This window comes from Strix aluco, chromosome 2 (genome assembly GCF_031877795.1).
Source record: "Strix aluco isolate bStrAlu1 chromosome 2, bStrAlu1.hap1, whole genome shotgun sequence".
Taxonomy (NCBI): Eukaryota; Metazoa; Chordata; class Aves; order Strigiformes; family Strigidae; genus Strix; species Strix aluco.
The window spans coordinates 33,765,192-33,782,244 of NC_133932.1; the positions used below are offsets into that span (position 1 = coordinate 33,765,192).

At 47.7% G+C, this 17,053-nt stretch overlaps 1 protein-coding gene across 1 annotated transcript; it reads left to right on the plus strand.

Moving 5' to 3' along the window:
- The first annotated feature begins 10,387 nt into the window (after positions 1 to 10,387).
- Positions 10,388 to 15,934, plus strand: SOD1 (superoxide dismutase 1). Its single transcript, XM_074814208.1, has 5 exons — positions 10,388 to 10,543; positions 11,393 to 11,486; positions 11,988 to 12,057; positions 14,314 to 14,428; positions 15,343 to 15,934. Exons 1-5 carry the CDS (start codon positions 10,469 to 10,471, stop codon positions 15,451 to 15,453), a joined length of 465 nt encoding a protein of 154 aa, XP_074670309.1. The 5' UTR covers positions 10,388 to 10,468; the 3' UTR covers positions 15,454 to 15,934.
- The last annotated feature ends 1,119 nt before the right edge of the window (positions 15,935 to 17,053 follow it).

A 17,053-nucleotide genomic window follows, 5' to 3' on the forward strand; every position in this document is an offset into this window, starting at 1 on the left:
AGATTAGCCTGGCACCTGTTGCAACATCTTCCAAAAACCCAATTAGCTAACCACCACCACGTCAAATCACAGCCATCTGCATCCTGCTCTGGTCTGCTCCTCTCCCACATCTGCTGAGACAGATCAGGCAGAGCTACAGGATCACAAAACCTGGCCAGGACATGTTTGTGCATCCGTTCAAGCGTATGTGCAGGGGACAGAGCCCTAGAGGACACCATCCCCTGCTTTCAGAGCAAGGGAAGAAAGCAGAAAGGTGGTCCAGTGTGGGGAATTCTTCTTCTGCTTTCAGACAGAAAACATTTCATGTTTTTTCATGCCCCACAGGGGTGAGGAGCCCTGGCCTGGGCTGCCTGGACAGCCACGGGTTGCTGCCTGCTCTCATAGGCACAAAGCAGGATTCTGATGTGCAGAGGTTGCTGAGGTGAAAGCAATGAGAAAACTCTGTAAAGAAGCAGGGTGGTGGCTTAAAGAGAGGGGAGCTGAGGATCCCACAGTCAAACGAAAGCAGGGATGGTATCTGGGGAGATGAAGGGTATGACTCACTGACCAGCACAGAGGTCACCCTTCTGTGATGGGAGCTCTTGTGGGCTGAGGCCATGCTCTACACATGGACCTGACCAGGTAGGTTAAAGGCTCCTCCGCTGTCCCCAGGGATACAGCAGGTCCTGGGCATCCAAATTATGTCTTCTGTGCTGGCAACAAACCATCTCAGAGCTACCACCCACAGGCCCTCAGCTACTCAGAGCCAGGCACAACTGGGATATACGACCTGAAAACTCTGTATGGGTGCTGTCTCCACCACAGAGATCAGTTGCAACCAAGATCACGACAGGGATGTTGATCAGAAACACGAGGGCATTGTGCGCACAGGTGATGCAGCTGACGTGGTTGTGCACGAACTGCCTCTGCTGCAAGTTCCCACAGTGTAGCGGAGCAAACCCACCATGGTGGCAGTGATTGCTCCTCCCGCAGATGGCAGGGTGAAGACAAGTGTCCCCACAGTGATCCAGGAATAGCTGCTGTGATTGTTGTTTCTCCAGAATACAGCTACAATGCTCAGGATGTCACGAAGAGCCAACAGCCCCAGGGGAAACCAGGCAGCAGACAGCTTTGCACAGCTCCTGATGGCAGTTGCTTCAAGGTACTCGCCAGCTCTAAGCTGTGGTAACCCTGGTCAGAGGGTGCCAGGCACTGCCAGAGGCAGGGCAATGCCCACCCATTGCTGAAATGAGAGAGGGGCCCAGGGAGAATTAACATTTGCACATCCAGAGCTAGTGCCGTGGAAGTGGCCTTCCACATCCTGAAGCAAATGGGCTGCTGTTGATCATCACCCCTCTGCAGGATAGCACGTTCCTACAAGGAGTGCCTCTGGTGCGTGCCCAGATCCCAGTGCTGCGGCTGGCACTCACTGGTGGCAGCTGGGACTCACTGTAAAAAAGTCATGAGAATTGCTTTGTGGAAGCTGGCTGGCCTGGTTTTTCACCAGAGGGGTGCCAACTGCAGCTGTAATGAACATTCATGGTGAGGGTTTGGGTCTGGAGAGGCATCTGGCACTCCGCGGTGGGGGCTGCATTGCACCCACCCATGCTGAGCTGCTCCTTCAGTCTGCCCTGAGCAAAGGTTGCTGTTGTCCCTCAGACCTCCGGCACAATTGCATGTGGAGCTGCTCCTTAACCACATTATGTTAGAGTGATCCCAGCTAGAAAATCCCTGCTGCTGGAAGTGTGCAAATTAACCTGGATCACAGCGACGGGACTGGGTTAGGGAATAACAATGCATGAAGTCAGGAAGCGGCGCTGCTCTCCAGCAGCTGGGTGCCGTTACCTCGTCTTCCTCCACAGTCGTGGAGGGACTGGCATAGCAGAGCGGTTCACAGGCATGTGACGCAGTGGGCCGCCTGCCAGCAACTGTTAGGAGGTTTAAATTACTCCAGTTCTGGAAAGGTTTGGAGTCTGTCCCAGCGGGCCCACATGCCCATTCAGAGACCCCAGCATCGACAAGCTGGGGAGCGTGCTGACAGGGCTGGACGCGGTTCAACGCAGATGCAGGTTTCGGTGGATGCCACAGCCTGTTCCAGAAGAGCGACAAAGCTTGGCCCAGGCAGAGACCTACAGGCAGGCTTTTAAAAGTCTCTCGACACTTACAAGTGAATGTGGAAGGGGACTTTTTCTTCTGTCCACCAAAATCAACAGTCACAGTGCCCAAGTCCTGACTGGGAACTTGCGTATCTGTTCTGGCCACATTTTATGAAGGCGTTCCAGATCACACAAACCCAGAGGGACGATGGCTCCTGGCATGCACGCTGGGTGCAAAGTCTGCAGGCTTTCTCCTGTGGTGCACTTCGTCCTTTTGGCAAGGCTGGAGATGTCTGCTGACCTATGGAAAAAATTTCCTAACAGATGTCAAGTGGTCACATAAATATTAATTACGCAGGACTGTGGAAATTGTATTATAATACCTGGCTAAAGCATTTCACAGCTGCATTCCCACTTACTAATTGCTTATATTAAGTCAGCACCCAGAAGCCTCGTTTCACTGACAGCTGTACAAACTTCTGCTTCTTGCTCATGAAAGTACTCGGTCACTCCCCAGCCACCTAGTGTCCCTAGAGAAGAAATCACATGTTTAAAAATCCAAATAAAAACACCTACCTAGACCTACCTGGAGACCTACCTAGATATATTCTGTTTGGCAGTCTTGATCTCCGGCTGCAGAAAAGGGATACTTTACCCTGTTGTATCATTTAAGTATTTTCTAATTGCATATTAATTAGCATTTTCACTGTGGTTTTGTACCGAATCAAATGATTGCATCTCCAGGATTACTCAACACAGCTGAGTTAAGCAAAAAAAAAAAATTACAAACCACCTCATCCTTTGGTGTACTGACACCTGCTGTACCACTAAAATATAAATGCAGTAAACATTGAAGAGAGAGTCCAGAACAGTTTGTGTCAGGGAGCGATGAAAAGTATGTCCAAATGAAACTGCATGGGAAGTTACCTCTGGCGTATGTTTATGCGGGTTGGGACTTGCAAAGCATCTTATAAATCAAGTGACATTAAGAGTTTAGTTACAACTACAAGGACTTTTACAAATAAAATCCTAGCTAAAAATCTAAGAATAAGCTTTTCTTTTTCTATGCTGTGAATGAAATCCTTAGAGATCATTATATATAACATATATAAAGCATGAGAACATACAGGCTTTCTTTGAACTTTATTGATTTTTATCCTAGCTGATATTTTAAATATATTTTCCTAATATATATTTATACACACACGCACGCACGCACAATGCTTTAGTTGCATCCATTTAGGTGCCTGGACCCTTTCAGTGGACAAAATAACATTCCTGAACACATAAACATTTTGACAGTCTCCAATTAAAAAAGCTTATTTCAGATGACCTTTCTGGACAATGTTCTGTCTTTGACCAGTTTCCAAGTTAACGTTTTCACTTCTTCATAACAAAAACTTTAATCACCTGTAACCTGAGAGGTGCTTTGCTCTGCAGTCCTGGGTCTGCTCCCGTGCAGAAGCAGCCTTGCCAGCCACCACCGAGTACGTTCAGAGGCGTGCATACACGTTTCCTCCTGACAGTGCAAATGCCCAATAAGCATTGGCTGCTACGCCAGAGCTCGAGCACCTCTTCCTCCGCTGCTCCTGGGCTTGGCGTGGGGCCGGCAGAGAGCCTGGCGTCACCCCAGGGAGCTCTGCTGGCACAGCCTCAAGAGATGTCTGTTTGCGAGAAACAGGGTGGAGGAGTCCTGGGACTTTGGCCTGCCCGTTGTTAGCCATGCCAACAGCCCCGTGTAACTGTGAGAGCAGAAACCCAAACCCTCTGGGCCTGATTTTTGCTCCAGTGAATCCAGCTGCAGCACACAATCCTGTGGGAGGGGGGGCTGCGGGAGGCTGCCACGGCCAGAGGAGAAGTGCCCATTGCCTCGGTGAGGTGCACGCCGGGGCAGCCGTTTTCTGTGGCTGCTGGTTGTGGTTGTGCTTCTCTGCCTGTGATCCAAGTGAGCAAATAAACTGCTTGAGGGGGAGAGTGTTTGCACTGAGGCTGATGGAGCAATGCGAGTTTAAAATAGGTACGTGCAGGAGAATAAGGCCTCAAATTATGGTTTGCATTATTTTAACCAAAATATTCTTTTGAAATTGTTATAAACTATTCAAGCCCGGTAAAAAAGAAGAAAAATCTAGTTAATAGTTTAAAAGCCATTTTAAACTTCAGCTAGGTTTCCCCACAATTCAGTTTGATTGCAGTCATCACTTTGTGCTGTAGCATCAGTTCCCCATCAGCAAAATATTTTTTCTGCAAACCTCAGAGAATCCCCAGAGCCCACGTGTGCATCCATCCCATCTTGTGTATGACAATCCTGCCAGTCACTGTCAGCTGCTTCGTGCTCCCAAACTGTTGGGCTGTTTTGATGAGGAAACTCACCCAAGGGCTGCTGGGCATGCGGGAGCTCCAGCCTGTGAGCTCTGAGTGGGGAGCTGCCGGATCGGCTGTGCCTGGCAGGAACTCCTTGCTTTCTTGGGATTTTTTTTAGCCAAAGGGTCATACAGCCTTTTGAGCTGAAACAGAGGGCTACAGTTTCTCTTACAAGCTACTTCTGCTCTTTCAGGGAGACAGAGGTATACAATAGCATGGCCTTACTAATATAATTAAAAAATTGTCAGCATTTTAGCGCAGCACTGACAGCTGCTAGGAACCCAGTCTGAAATCCCCCTGGCAGCAGGCACTGCCAGGAGCACCCTCTCTTGTGGCTGCTCCTGCCCTGCACAGACACCTACCATCCAGCTGCTTCGCAGCGTGCTCGTACAAGGGGTGCATGGGCGAGAGGGGACACTGAGCACCGGTTTTGCACTGCTTTCACAGACTGCCTGCTGCCGACCTCTGTAGGTGGTTCAGCAGGGGATCTGTACAATCCATTGAATTCACTAGAAACACACCCTGAAATAACATGCACAGGCTTTGGTACTGCACGAAAAAGCAAAAAAAGAAAAATTTAAAAATCAGTGGACAGACCTTGAATAGCACCAGAGCCCTCAAAAGGTTGTAGTAACTTGTGGCTGCAAGCCCCATGCTGGGTACAAAGGTCTTCATCAACATTTACACAGCCTCTCCTTTGAGTCTCACGTTTCACATTTACTCAGCTTGTCAAGCAGTGCAGGATGAGGGCCTTGCAGCAGAACAGTTCAGCTGTTAAAAGTGAATGTTATTTTTAATCCTGTATGTTCCATGTAAAGGCTTTCCATCTGACACTATTTTAATTACATGAATACTTTGGTTGTCAGCACCACTACCACTTAATTGGAACCGCAGGCTTTCCACTAGGGAGCCACTGTCACAAAGTTTCTAGTGAAATAACACTTAATAATTTTCACAGCACATTTCATCTTCAAAATGCTATACAAACATAAACTCTGTTAATTACCTCTCCCAACATTCCTTAGAGGCAGGGAAGTGTCATTATCCATGTGTAATCAAAGGGGAAGACTTTAATGACACCCGACGTCTTGCCCAGGACAACACAAAGGCTTGGGGTTTGTTTTGGTTTCTTGGCGTAGGTACCTTGTGCTCTCTGAGATGCCACAGAGTGCCTTCGGGGATGCACAGCGGGCTGGCAGGTACGGAACAGCAGCCCCAGGACCCCTCCTCTAGTGGCTAGAGGCCAGAGGAGATAGCCTGGGATATCTCAGATGGTGCTGGACACTGATGTGTAGACAGCTGAGTTCAGTGACAAAGCATTAGACACTAATTCCAGCACCTAGACTGTGGGATCCCAAAGGAAAAAAACCAGACCAAACCACAAAGCTTCTTCCAGACCATTCAAAATACAGAATAATAACCTACATCTGGTGCAGCACAGTCCTGAGCAAGCCCGAACAAACACACATATATTAGTTCTCTGTGCATTAGGTGACTCTCAAATGCAGCAAGTCTGCTACGGTGCCACAGCACAAGGTCACACTAACATTGGAAATGCAGCTTCCACCTTTCTACACAGCAGCTCTTAGATGACAAGACTGTGCAACCTGTCCATTACCACACTGGGAAGCCACTGCTCATCCCCTTCGTGTAACAGGGGTTACTCAGCTGCTGAGCTGGAAAAATGGGTTAAGAATAGCCAAAGATCTGTTCCAGGAGCAGGAGGACAGACTGCTCTGATCCAGCCCCACTGGAATTCTTTCTCTAGAGCACAAGGTTGTGGAGAAGAGACAGTTGTCTGCTTTCCTGCATGCTGGGATGAGCACACCTGTACTTATCTCACCAGCAGCCTCCCCTCCAAAGACACACATCCAAGGATGTAATGCGCCTATAGGAAGGATTATTATTCAAAATTCATGTTTCTTCTGTTTTCTTTTCTTAATGTAAGAGAATAAACATTAAAAATTACATTAATGAAGATTTGTGGACAGTGATCTTGGTGAGTGAGTACCTACGTGCACAAGCTCAGGCCATCTGGAGTGACATTTACTACTGCAATCTTAGTTTCACTCTGTATTTTTCCAGAAGAGTCATCACAAGTAGAAAATACTATATATTTTCACAAGGCACCAGAGGTATGGTTGCCATGGGAAACACAACCCTCAAAATTCCCTCTAATTTTTTAATCCATATAAAATCTCAGTCAGAAAGCATGTTAACGTGCTGCACGGGTTTGATGCTTCATATGTGCCATGTTTTTACAGTACATAAGGGTTTGGGATTTTTTGTTACTACTGCACATTTTGCTTAGAAGTTTATTAGCTTCTGTCTACATAGATTAGACTTCTGTTAACCTGCATCACACAGTAATTATTTCATTTGCCCTTTAAGTTGGCAAATAGGAAGTAACCAAGACTACCTTGAATCCTAGTTCTTCAGAGATCCCTGTGTGTCTACCCTCACGTGGTGAGAGCAACCCTTTTGATCAGCACTAAAAACTGTTTCACTCCCCTGTTACAAGGGATACGCTTTGCAGGCAACGCCAGAACGGGGCAAAGAGACAAAGCTCTGTGTCCACCCAGCCTTAAGTTTGTCCCTCCTGTATTTGTTTCAACCCTCTGGGCTCCAGGTCAACCCGCTTTATCACCAGTTTACCTATAAAGGTGCAGTTGGGCCCAAGCTTTAGGCTTCTTCCAAGCTGGGATGGCAGAATCAGGGTATGGGGCAAAAGGGGATGTCAAGCAAGAGGTGCCAGTCTTTCTCCTGCCTGCCAGATCCTCTGTCCTGCCATAGTTTCTACTAGCAATGTTTGTAATCCCACCTTGCACTTTCGCTTCTTTCCTCTCTGCTTTGTCTCTGATACTCCAAATAACAAAATAAGGTATTGCTACCAGACATCCTGTTCAGCTTTTTGGCGGTGGATTTTTTTCACCTGCTGGTGAGATTTAAGGAAATAAATTAGTTAAAAGGAAGTGTGTGGGAGAAAACAAAACCAAACCCTTTCCTTGGTTTCTTGCATAAGACTTATGTGAAAGAGTACCCCTGTAAACGAATACTTTTGTGTCTCTATTGTACCTGTGACAGAAAAGAACAATAGAAAACACTCTAAAGGATGAGGCCATGACCTATATAAGATTACTGATCTCCTTCTGCATGCACCATACAAACTCTCGTATATTAGTCCTTGAAATTCACATCCCTTCTTTAGCCTCCTACTGCTGATCTCTTCACCACGGTGTCTTCTAGCACGTCAGCTTTGTTAGCTGCATTCTGCCTAACTTAAGCATCAGGCACCTCAGGGTAGCTTCACAGGTAACCTGACATTGATGCCTAATGTGATAAATGTCTGAAATCATTACTTCAGGCTATTTCACTTCACATATTAAGAACCCTGACATATCCATCTGTTTGTCCTACATGCATGTAGAGGCACGAAAAAGGGCAGATCTTGAAAACTTACTTCCAGGAAGGAAGGAATAAACCTGTCTGATAAAAACACAAGGCAGGTTTGGAGATACGCCTAAAAATAAGAGGAAGCACTATAACACAGCACTCAAGATGCCCCTCTTTATGAAAGGTCACCGACAAGTAAAGATAGTGATACGGGAAGCCAAAGGTGACCAAAAGTAAAATGAGTCAGTACTATCCCTCCAAGCTTACAAACCATTTTAAATCAAACAAGATTCGCCTTGAGGGCACTGGAATCTTTCCTCTTGATCTAGCAAGCACTCAGGGTGCTGCATGTTGTGCCATCAGCCCCGACCTGTTTGTTCACAAGTAATTTACAGAGTCTCTTCTCTCCGGGCACATCAGGAATGAAATTCTAGGGTGTTTAACTCACAGTGCCAAGATGTCTCCTACGTAGGAAGCTTCCCAGCTCTCCTCTCAGCTTCTTTCCAGGATTAAACTACAAATTTTTACAGTCTCTCAAAACAGTTTCCATGTATTTATGTTGGTTTTTCCCCTGATGCTTCTTTCTCAAGCAGAGAAATACAGCATTCAAGAAAATAAATCCATTTGTTTCAGTCATGTCACCCGAGCCATGAGTCAGGTGTCGTGGCTGCCTCTGATGTGTGAAACAAACCTTGTACGTCCTTCCCTGACCATATGGCATTCTCAACCGCATGACTTAAAACCACCTGGGCTTTGTGAAGAATATGGTGGTGATTCGTGTTAAAAATATAGTGACTTTAATGTGAGGAGCAGGTATGCTGCTGGTATTTTGCCATGTACATAAGTTAAAGGAGATTTACTGTAGTTTTGTTGTTAAAATGGTTCGGAGTTCTTTTTCTGTAAACACAGACTCCTACGGACTGCTATTGCGCAATGGAAAAGTACTGGAGGGACCCCTGTCAGAAGCCCTTAGCAACACCTGAAAGCCTGGGAAAGTTCGAGAGACTCTACTGCGCATGTGCGGACAGGGGAAGGTTCGAGAAACTCTATTGTGCTTACGCAGTCAGGAGATGGAAACTTTTTGGGAAGAATTACGCCCATTTTGTGAATATGAGGGTAGACTATAGGGGGGGGGGGGCGGTGGCGGCAGCACAGCCCCACCTGCTGTCCGTCGGTGCGGAGCAGAAACCCCCCTGCTCCCCCTACACCGAGCCTTTTTGTTTTACTTGTTCTTATTGCAATAAATTTGTAAAAGTTATTTTCACCTCTGCCTCTGCATTTATAACAGCTTTAAGTCATTTATGCCTTGGTCATATACACAGATTACCTAAAGTCACAGGGTACTGTAGAATCATTTTGTGCTTCTGATTTAATTTCTCCATCCATAACACAGCAGAAAAACAATCAAGGTTTTGCCACAGAAATTAATTAAATGCAGTCTTTCATTCTTAAAATGCTTGAAGGTTGCAGTCTTTGAACAGAAGTGCAGAGCTTTATGCTCCCCAAGTTAACCCTGCCTTGTAGTCTAAGGTTTGCCAGTGTTATCAGCATGGAGAGAATCTATTTTGTCATCTCTTCCCTACACATCCCTCGGATGAGGAGTGGCCCATGGCTACACCAAGACACTTTCCATTTGAAGCTGAGCTCTGAGCTGCATGCTACATAGCCAGCCTGTCGCTGGATGTGCAAAGGTGTCTCTGAAAAGTCAGCAGCTGAGCAACACCAGCATCAGATGGTAACTTTGACGATTTCTACGCAAAACATCTTCTGGGCAGAGCAACTATTTTGAAATGCAAAGCTATTCAGGGGCAACTTCAAAACTCCATTCCGAGTTTTAGATGAGAGTTCATGATGCCACACACCTCAGCCAGGGTAATACTGGAAAATAGCCTCCAGGGGAGCGAAAAAGATGCAGAGATACTAGAAGAAAAATGTTTGAAGAAAATGAAAACAACACTGCTGCAGCACCTCCCCGTGTTCCTAGTTTAGGACATGCCTAAAGGAAAAGGTTGATAACGGGGTGAAAGTGTAACATTAGATGACCGAGGCACTGAAGCTCGATGGTTTGAGAAAGCTTTAGAGTGAGACCGCTTAATGCGCGGGGTCTCCTCAGGGCCCGAGTGCCACCACGATGTGAAACGCAGGAGCAAACTCCCTCAGGCCCTCGAGACAAGACGCAGATTAGGCCAAAGCGCAGGGTCTGACCGCTCCTCCCCCGCTGCCCAGCCTGCCCGGGCCCGGGCACTGCCCGGCCGAGACGGCCCCGCTTCACGCCTGCCCGCGCGGCGCCGGGGCCGGGGCCGTTCTCGGGGCCGTTCTCGGGCTCGGCCTCGGCCTCGGCCGCCGGCGCTGCCGCCACACGCGGGCCCCGCGGCGCGGGGGTGGGCACAGCCACCCATTGGCTCGGGGGCGGATACCGCTGATTGGCGCGAGCCCGCGCGCTGCCGGGACCGGCCCCCCCCATCCTCCTCAATTGGCCGAACCCCCCTTAACAGCGGCGCGAGGAGCCCCGCGAGCGCCCCGCGATTGGCCGCGGCGCTGCCGGGCCGGCCCATATAAGGGCCGCGGGGGGGCGGGTCCCTCCAGTCCGCGGGCGCTGGTGGTGGGTGCGGGTGCTGCTTTCCGGCGGCCGCGGGAACATGGCGACGTTGAAGGCCGTGTGCGTGATGAAGGGGGACGGCCCGGTGAAGGGCTTCATCTACTTCGAGCAGCAGGCAAGGGCGGGCGGCAGCGATGGGCGCGACCCTATGGTTCTGCACCTCCGCCGGCGGCTCCCGGCCGCAGCGCTGAGTCATGGTGCGGGGCGGGCGGCGCGGTTCTCCCTCCTCCACTCCTCCTCTTACTCCCTGGCGGGGGCTGCGCTGGGCGGGCTTGCCTTGGGCCGCGGTTCTGCGCCGCTCCGGGGGTGGGAGGGGCTCCGGCGCCGGGCAGCGGGCGGCTGCCGTGAGGCTGGGCCCACCCGGTGCCCCCGGGCAGCGTGGGGAGCCCCCCGGGCCCTGGCGCAGCGCGGAGAGGGGCTGGGAGGGCGGTCGGGGGTCCGGCAGCGAGCGGTGCCTCCTGCCCAGCCGGGGTCAGCGCTGGGGCCCGGCTCTTGGTCTTCCTGCGGAGCTTGTTTACCGCCATCGCAGTCGGGCTTAACGGAGCTTCAGTTGCTAAATGGCTGGAGGCCTTTTAACACTCAGCCGTTTATGCGCAGTAAGGAGGTTAGGGCTGCATGCAGGCAGTGCTGTGTCCGTAGAGGAGGAATGGTTTCAGGGTTCCTTCTGCTCCAAATTGAAGTACACGGTCGTTCTCAAAAGCAAGCAATCTGATAAAAGGCATTCCTTTTGCCTGTTGATGCACAATTGGAAGAGTAAATTTTAGGTGGCTAAATAAATGCAAACATTCTGTGAAATACTGTATTGGTGTATAGAATTAGTTAATGTAAGGTGAATGTTCATATCTCAGTAACTAAACTTGTAGGGAAGTCTCCAGTGCTTTCTGTTGACTAGGAAGCTTCATTTGACCACAAGGCTGCTTAATGCTGTAGTCATTTTGGTAATAATAAATTATTTCCATTAAAGGGTAATGGACCAGTAAAAGTTACTGGAGAAATCCGTGGCTTGACTGATGGGGATCATGGCTTCCATGTCCATGAATTTGGTGACAATACAAATGGTAAGGTGCTTATCCAAGCTTTTGAGTTACAGTTGTAATGTGATTGCTCAGCTTTAATGAGTTTCTTTTAGTGTTGCAGCAGCAACTAGTATAGGTGTACTTAAGTCTCATGACTGAAAATTTGTGCTGAGAAATTATGATATTTCCTAAGGAATTGCTTCCTGTTTAATACTTTGAACATGTTTAGGCTGGTATTCAAGATCTGACATACTGAGCACTAACCTAGATACTTTCATAACCAAATGTTAAGAAATAAGAAAGCTTTCAACTGAGCTCAGAGTGTTCTAGAATGAGTAATCTTACTTTATTGGACTTGTAAGTCTGTAGTAGGTTACTTACCTCCTGAGAATTAGTAGAACATCTAACAGGAGAGTAACTATTTCATGGTTAGTGGCTGCTTCCTCTGACTATAGGAGGACTACCTTGGTGTAGTGTATAAGCAACAGACTTAAACTCATTACTGAACAAAAATCTACTTTTGATGGCTGTGTTCTGTTTCAGGGTGTACCAGTGCAGGTTCCCACTTCAATCCTGAAGGCAAGCAGCATGGTGGACCAAGTGATGAAGAACGGTGAGTTTAATGTGCCTGGTCTCTTACTGGGTAGCTGTTCCAGGCAGCAGCCATCTCGGTGCTACTTCATGCTTGGGAGGCCACTTCATGGATAATGCTGGGACAATACCAGAAGAAAGCTGGTAATTCCTGCAGGACTCCTGGGGTCACTTAACAATGGCTCTGATAACTGTACAGTGATTTGTTAGACACCTTGGCTCCAGAAGTGTGGGTAAAATCTAGTCTTTGGGACATTCTTGGTTTTATCATAGCTTGGGGAGAGGAGGAAATAAAGGATCTTCCTGAGTGAGGGTTCCTCAGCATGTGAGGGGAGGGGGAAAATTCATGTGTTAAAGCCTTACTTGGCCAGTAGTGGTTTGCTTCTGTTTCAAGGCCAGCTTTTGACAGCGGGCCCTGAACTGTCAATTGTTGAGCTGTATGCAGGCTTGTCATGTGGCAGATCAGGATTGTTACTGGAAGGTGCTGAGGCTTCAGAGGAGACTGCTAGATGAATACAGAGCTGTGTGTGCCTGGGCATGGTGGCTTTTTACTGGGTGTGCTGGGCTGTTCTTAGCCTGTTGGCTTAGGTACTGCACTGCCTGCAGTATGTACTCCTCAGGGGCTGTGCTGCTGTGTGTCAGTACAGGGGCTGATGCTTATGCTGAATATCTGTGTATCTCAGTGGGAGCTGGGACCTATTTCTTTCCCCTGGCAGCAGTTTTTAGAGTCCAGTTACCTTCTGGAAACCCTGGAGTGTTTGAGACCCGGTGCCTGAGCAGCTGGTTTAAATGGTGTGCTGACTGGCTTTGGAGACTGGAAGGGGGCTGCACAAGAGCTGAAGGCCAGTGTGGGAGTGAGTGGAGCTGGGAGTGAGTGTCAAAGATAGGCTGGTCTTGCGCAGGTCTGGACTAGCCTTGGGACCAACTTGGAATTGCGATTAGCCTTCAAATGCTCACATTTATGTCCATAACTGTACCTTCTGTGGCTGATGAATTCATACCTGAGTGATCAGTTGCATGGCAGACCAAGCAAGCTGGCTGCTAGCCAGCTCTCTGGATGGCAGAGCAGCATCAAGGGGTGTGCACCCAGGCTTCACTGGCAGCCAACTGCTCCAGTGCTAAAGGTCAAAGTTGCATGAAGATTGTGACTTCTGCTGGTTCTGCTTTGTCAAATCCTGCTGTTGGTGTAACCTGCCTGCTCAGGCAGCTGTAGGCTGGGGAATTCCTTAGGAAGGTATAAGAACTAGATGGTGTTTGTATCAGTGTGGAGTTGAAACAATTGGACTGAAACTTCTTGGAAGCTTAAATCAAGTGAATTCCTAAAGGGAAAACTGCCCTTGACCTGATTTTACAGGACTTGGTTAAAAACATGAAAATGGCATTCTGCTGCCTAAGCAGCTGGTAGTCGGCATTCAGTGAGTGAGCTGGTCATGCTGCATGCATGGAGAGCTGTACAAACAAGTTGGTGTTCAAGGTTCTGAATCTGGATAGAAGAGACTTGCTGAACATCATCAACTTGTCTGAGTGAATGGTTTATTTGGGGCAGATGTGTAGGAAACAATATGCCAGAATGGCCAGAATTTTGGTGAAAACTGAACTGCTTGAGGCTTAAGCCTTAAGGGAAGTCCTGGTGGAGATCTAGCTCTGGCAAAAACTGTGTGGTAGGGTATAATGCCAAGTGCATGGGAAGATGGCAGGCAAACTCAGTCATCCCTGGTACTGATTAGAACTTAGCTAGCACTTGATGCTTCCCCTTTGACCTGTCACTTAACAAACTGGTTTTACTAATCCTGTTTAAACCTGAAGCCTGAAGCCGCTTGTGGAATAGCTGATTTGTGATAGGCACTAAAAGCTCTTAACAATAGTGGCAGTGTTTACACCAAACAGTGTATGTGCAGGAAAGGTTATTTCACCTAATTTGAGAGACTTTCTTTGAGCAGAGGGAGATGCCATCAGCGTGGAGGAATTCTTGGCTAGAGGAGTTGTGCACTGTTGGCTTGGCTTGTTAGGGAGTGGTGGCATCCCTTCCCCAAAGTGGATTAACCTTTCGGTTTCAAGTTCTACCTAGGAATTAATTTTAATCTTCCCTTGAACTAAAGGAGTTAAAATAGTGGAAGTGTTCAAGGTTGACTCATGGTGGTAAATAAGAACATATGTGCTGTGTAAGGTAGATGAAGTACTTGAGTGTAGTAACTATGGGTATTGTATTGTCCAGGCCATTGCTTAGAGCTTTCAATTCAACCAAGTTTTCTATGAGTTTCTCTGCATCTTTGTGTAGGCACGTGGGAGACCTTGGCAATGTGACTTCTAAAGGAGGAAAGGCAGAAGTGGCAATAGAAGATGCCATCATTTCTCTTAGTGGACCACATAGCATCATTGGACGTACCATGGTGGTAAGTGTCTTGGGGCCTACTTGGATGCTTTAAGGAATTCCAGAGCAGTCTTGATAGTGAAGGGAGACTCTTTGATGCTGGAGGCCAGTTTCTGGTGTTTGTTACAGAACTCGTAGTGCAGGATTTCCAGTGCGGGGATTTCTTTGAAGCCCTGCCTGAAAGTCCTCTGTGTATTAGTATGGCACTTCATTGCTGTGAGATCTTCTGCCTGCCTTCCAAAGACATGCCTCTCCACTTAACATTGCTTCTTCCAGCTGTGAGTGACTAAAGCAGCCTGACTTGAGGAAGTAACTGGCAGTCTGGCACAAATGCTGTCCCTGAAAGGCACAGCAGTGGCCACTGTTCACTTGCACTGGTCTGGTAGCTGCTGGTGTAACTGGTGCCGTGACCTCCTGGGGAAGGAGGGAGGCAGAGCCTGAGTGGACTTGGCCACTTGTGAGCATTGTTAATTTGGTTTCCCTGGGGACTCGTGTGTGCCGAGACCACTGTACTCCTGCATGAAACAGGCTTGGACTGATGGCCCAGGCGCGGGGAGGTGTGTGGCATGGCCAAGGCACCGCACCTTCAGTGTGGCAGGCGGCCCTGTGCTGGAATGGTGACCTTGGACATCAAGTCCAAGTCTGCTCTTGGACTAGTAATAACTTCTTGAAACATGGGGGTTTGGTGACTTACAGTTTAAACAAATTCAGCTGAAGGGAACTTATATTTTTAGATAAGTTATCTTAAGTTTTTAGCATGAGTATCAGTTTGGCATTCAGCGCTGCATAACTGCAATTGGTTCTCTGTTGTGTAACACACCCTGCTGGTAGCTGGTGATACAGCTTGTCACTGCTGCTGCTAATGTCAGTTGTGAAAAATGTTGATTCTTGAGTTATGCAATAACATGAATTAAGATATCTTCAATTCTCTTTTAGGTCCATGAAAAATGCGATGACCTGGGTAGAGGGGGAGATAATGAGAGCAAATTAACTGGAAATGCTGGCCCTCGTTTAGCTTGTGGTGTAATTGGAATAGCAAAGAGTTAAGTATTGTACCTGAAATGCTTAAGATGAGTGGTGAATGGGCTGTATTCCACTGCAAATGCCGTACTTGCCCTTCCTTGTGCAAGCAAAAGATTTATCACTTAATCTCATTACTACTCTGCGTTCTGAGTATCACTTAAACTGGTGAAGACTGACTTAATTTTGTATGATGTATGTTGCAATTAAAGTGACCCTGATGGAATGTCTCTGTAGTCTTCTGCTAAAGCATCTGCTGTAACCATTAAGTATAACTTTGCTAACTGGAACCCCCATCTGTGTAATGGAAGATGTGTTAGTAGTGGTCACACCCTGAACACCAGAACTTCTAGAACATACTGTGTGGTTTGGAGGATTAGCCTTACAAGCTTTGGCAAGCCAGCTCACTGGAGGGCAGTAGGCACTGTGTGTACTGGGGCTTCCTCCTGGCAAGGTTGCAGCATTTGTAGGTTTCAAACTTGTGTAATAAACTTGCTGGGCAAATACACCTTGGTCTTGCTGTCTGTAAAAACCAAACACCAGACCCCTACCTGCAGACTTGCTGGCAGGGAAAAGTAGTCATGTCAGTAGTTAATTTGCTGGACACAATAGCATCCACCCAGTTGCTTCTGGCTGGTAACCCGGGAACAACAGAGATCTGAGCTCAGTGTGTTTCTTGTGCTGTCATGTGTTACCCTGTGTTCTGTAGCAACAACCAGATACCACCTGCATGTTACAGCCAGGGGTTCTGTGTACCCAAGAATGATTGCTGCTTTGCAGAAATACCTTCTTGCTGTAAAATGTGATGCTTGTGACACTCATGTGACTGTGCAGTGTGTGTGGTGGGGAAGCCTTAAGCACATAAAGTGGTCTGGCTCCAGCATGTGTCCTTGTGCCTCATATGGACCTCTGGCTGCGTGGGCTGGGTTGTTCTGGGCTGGTGTGCAGTGAGTATGGATGTGTTGATGAGGACAGCTCCTTTCCTTGAGCTATGCAGGAGTGTCTGGTGAGGAATAGGCCTTTCCTTAAAAAGGAGATACATAGCCAGAAGTTCCATATTTACATGTATATACAGTATACTAGTGTCAGCTTTCATTTTCTTCTATGTACCTCTTAAACACAGACTTCCAAGTCCTTAATAGAGAAAATTATTAATTTTAATGAAGACTTGTATCAACATTCCTTTATCTTGTACATAAGAGATATTCATGGAAGTAGTTGGTTGTAGTTCTAGACACCCAGATTCCAGTGTAGCATGTTACAAATGGCTTTTGGTAGTATAGCAAGAATACTGTAAAAACACTTTTAAACTTAAATTCATTGCAGGTGGCAAACAATTGTGTGTACAGTCTTTACGCACCTGTACCTCTTCCAGTGGATTAGTCTAGGCTCTGATTCAGCTGCTCCAGCAGAATTAAGACAGTGACTGCACCTTTCAGCTCCCTCCTTAAGCACCAGGGGATGCTGAATACCCACAAACACCACCATCACCTCTTTGCGTTTCTGAAGTTCAGTTCCCTAAGGGGGGAAAAGGGCAAGTACCTGCCAACTGTAGGTCGAGCTGTAGTGGAAGGGGAGCTCTCTGGCAGCTTGACCACTTGCTGCCTCTCCGGCCATTCCTGGTACT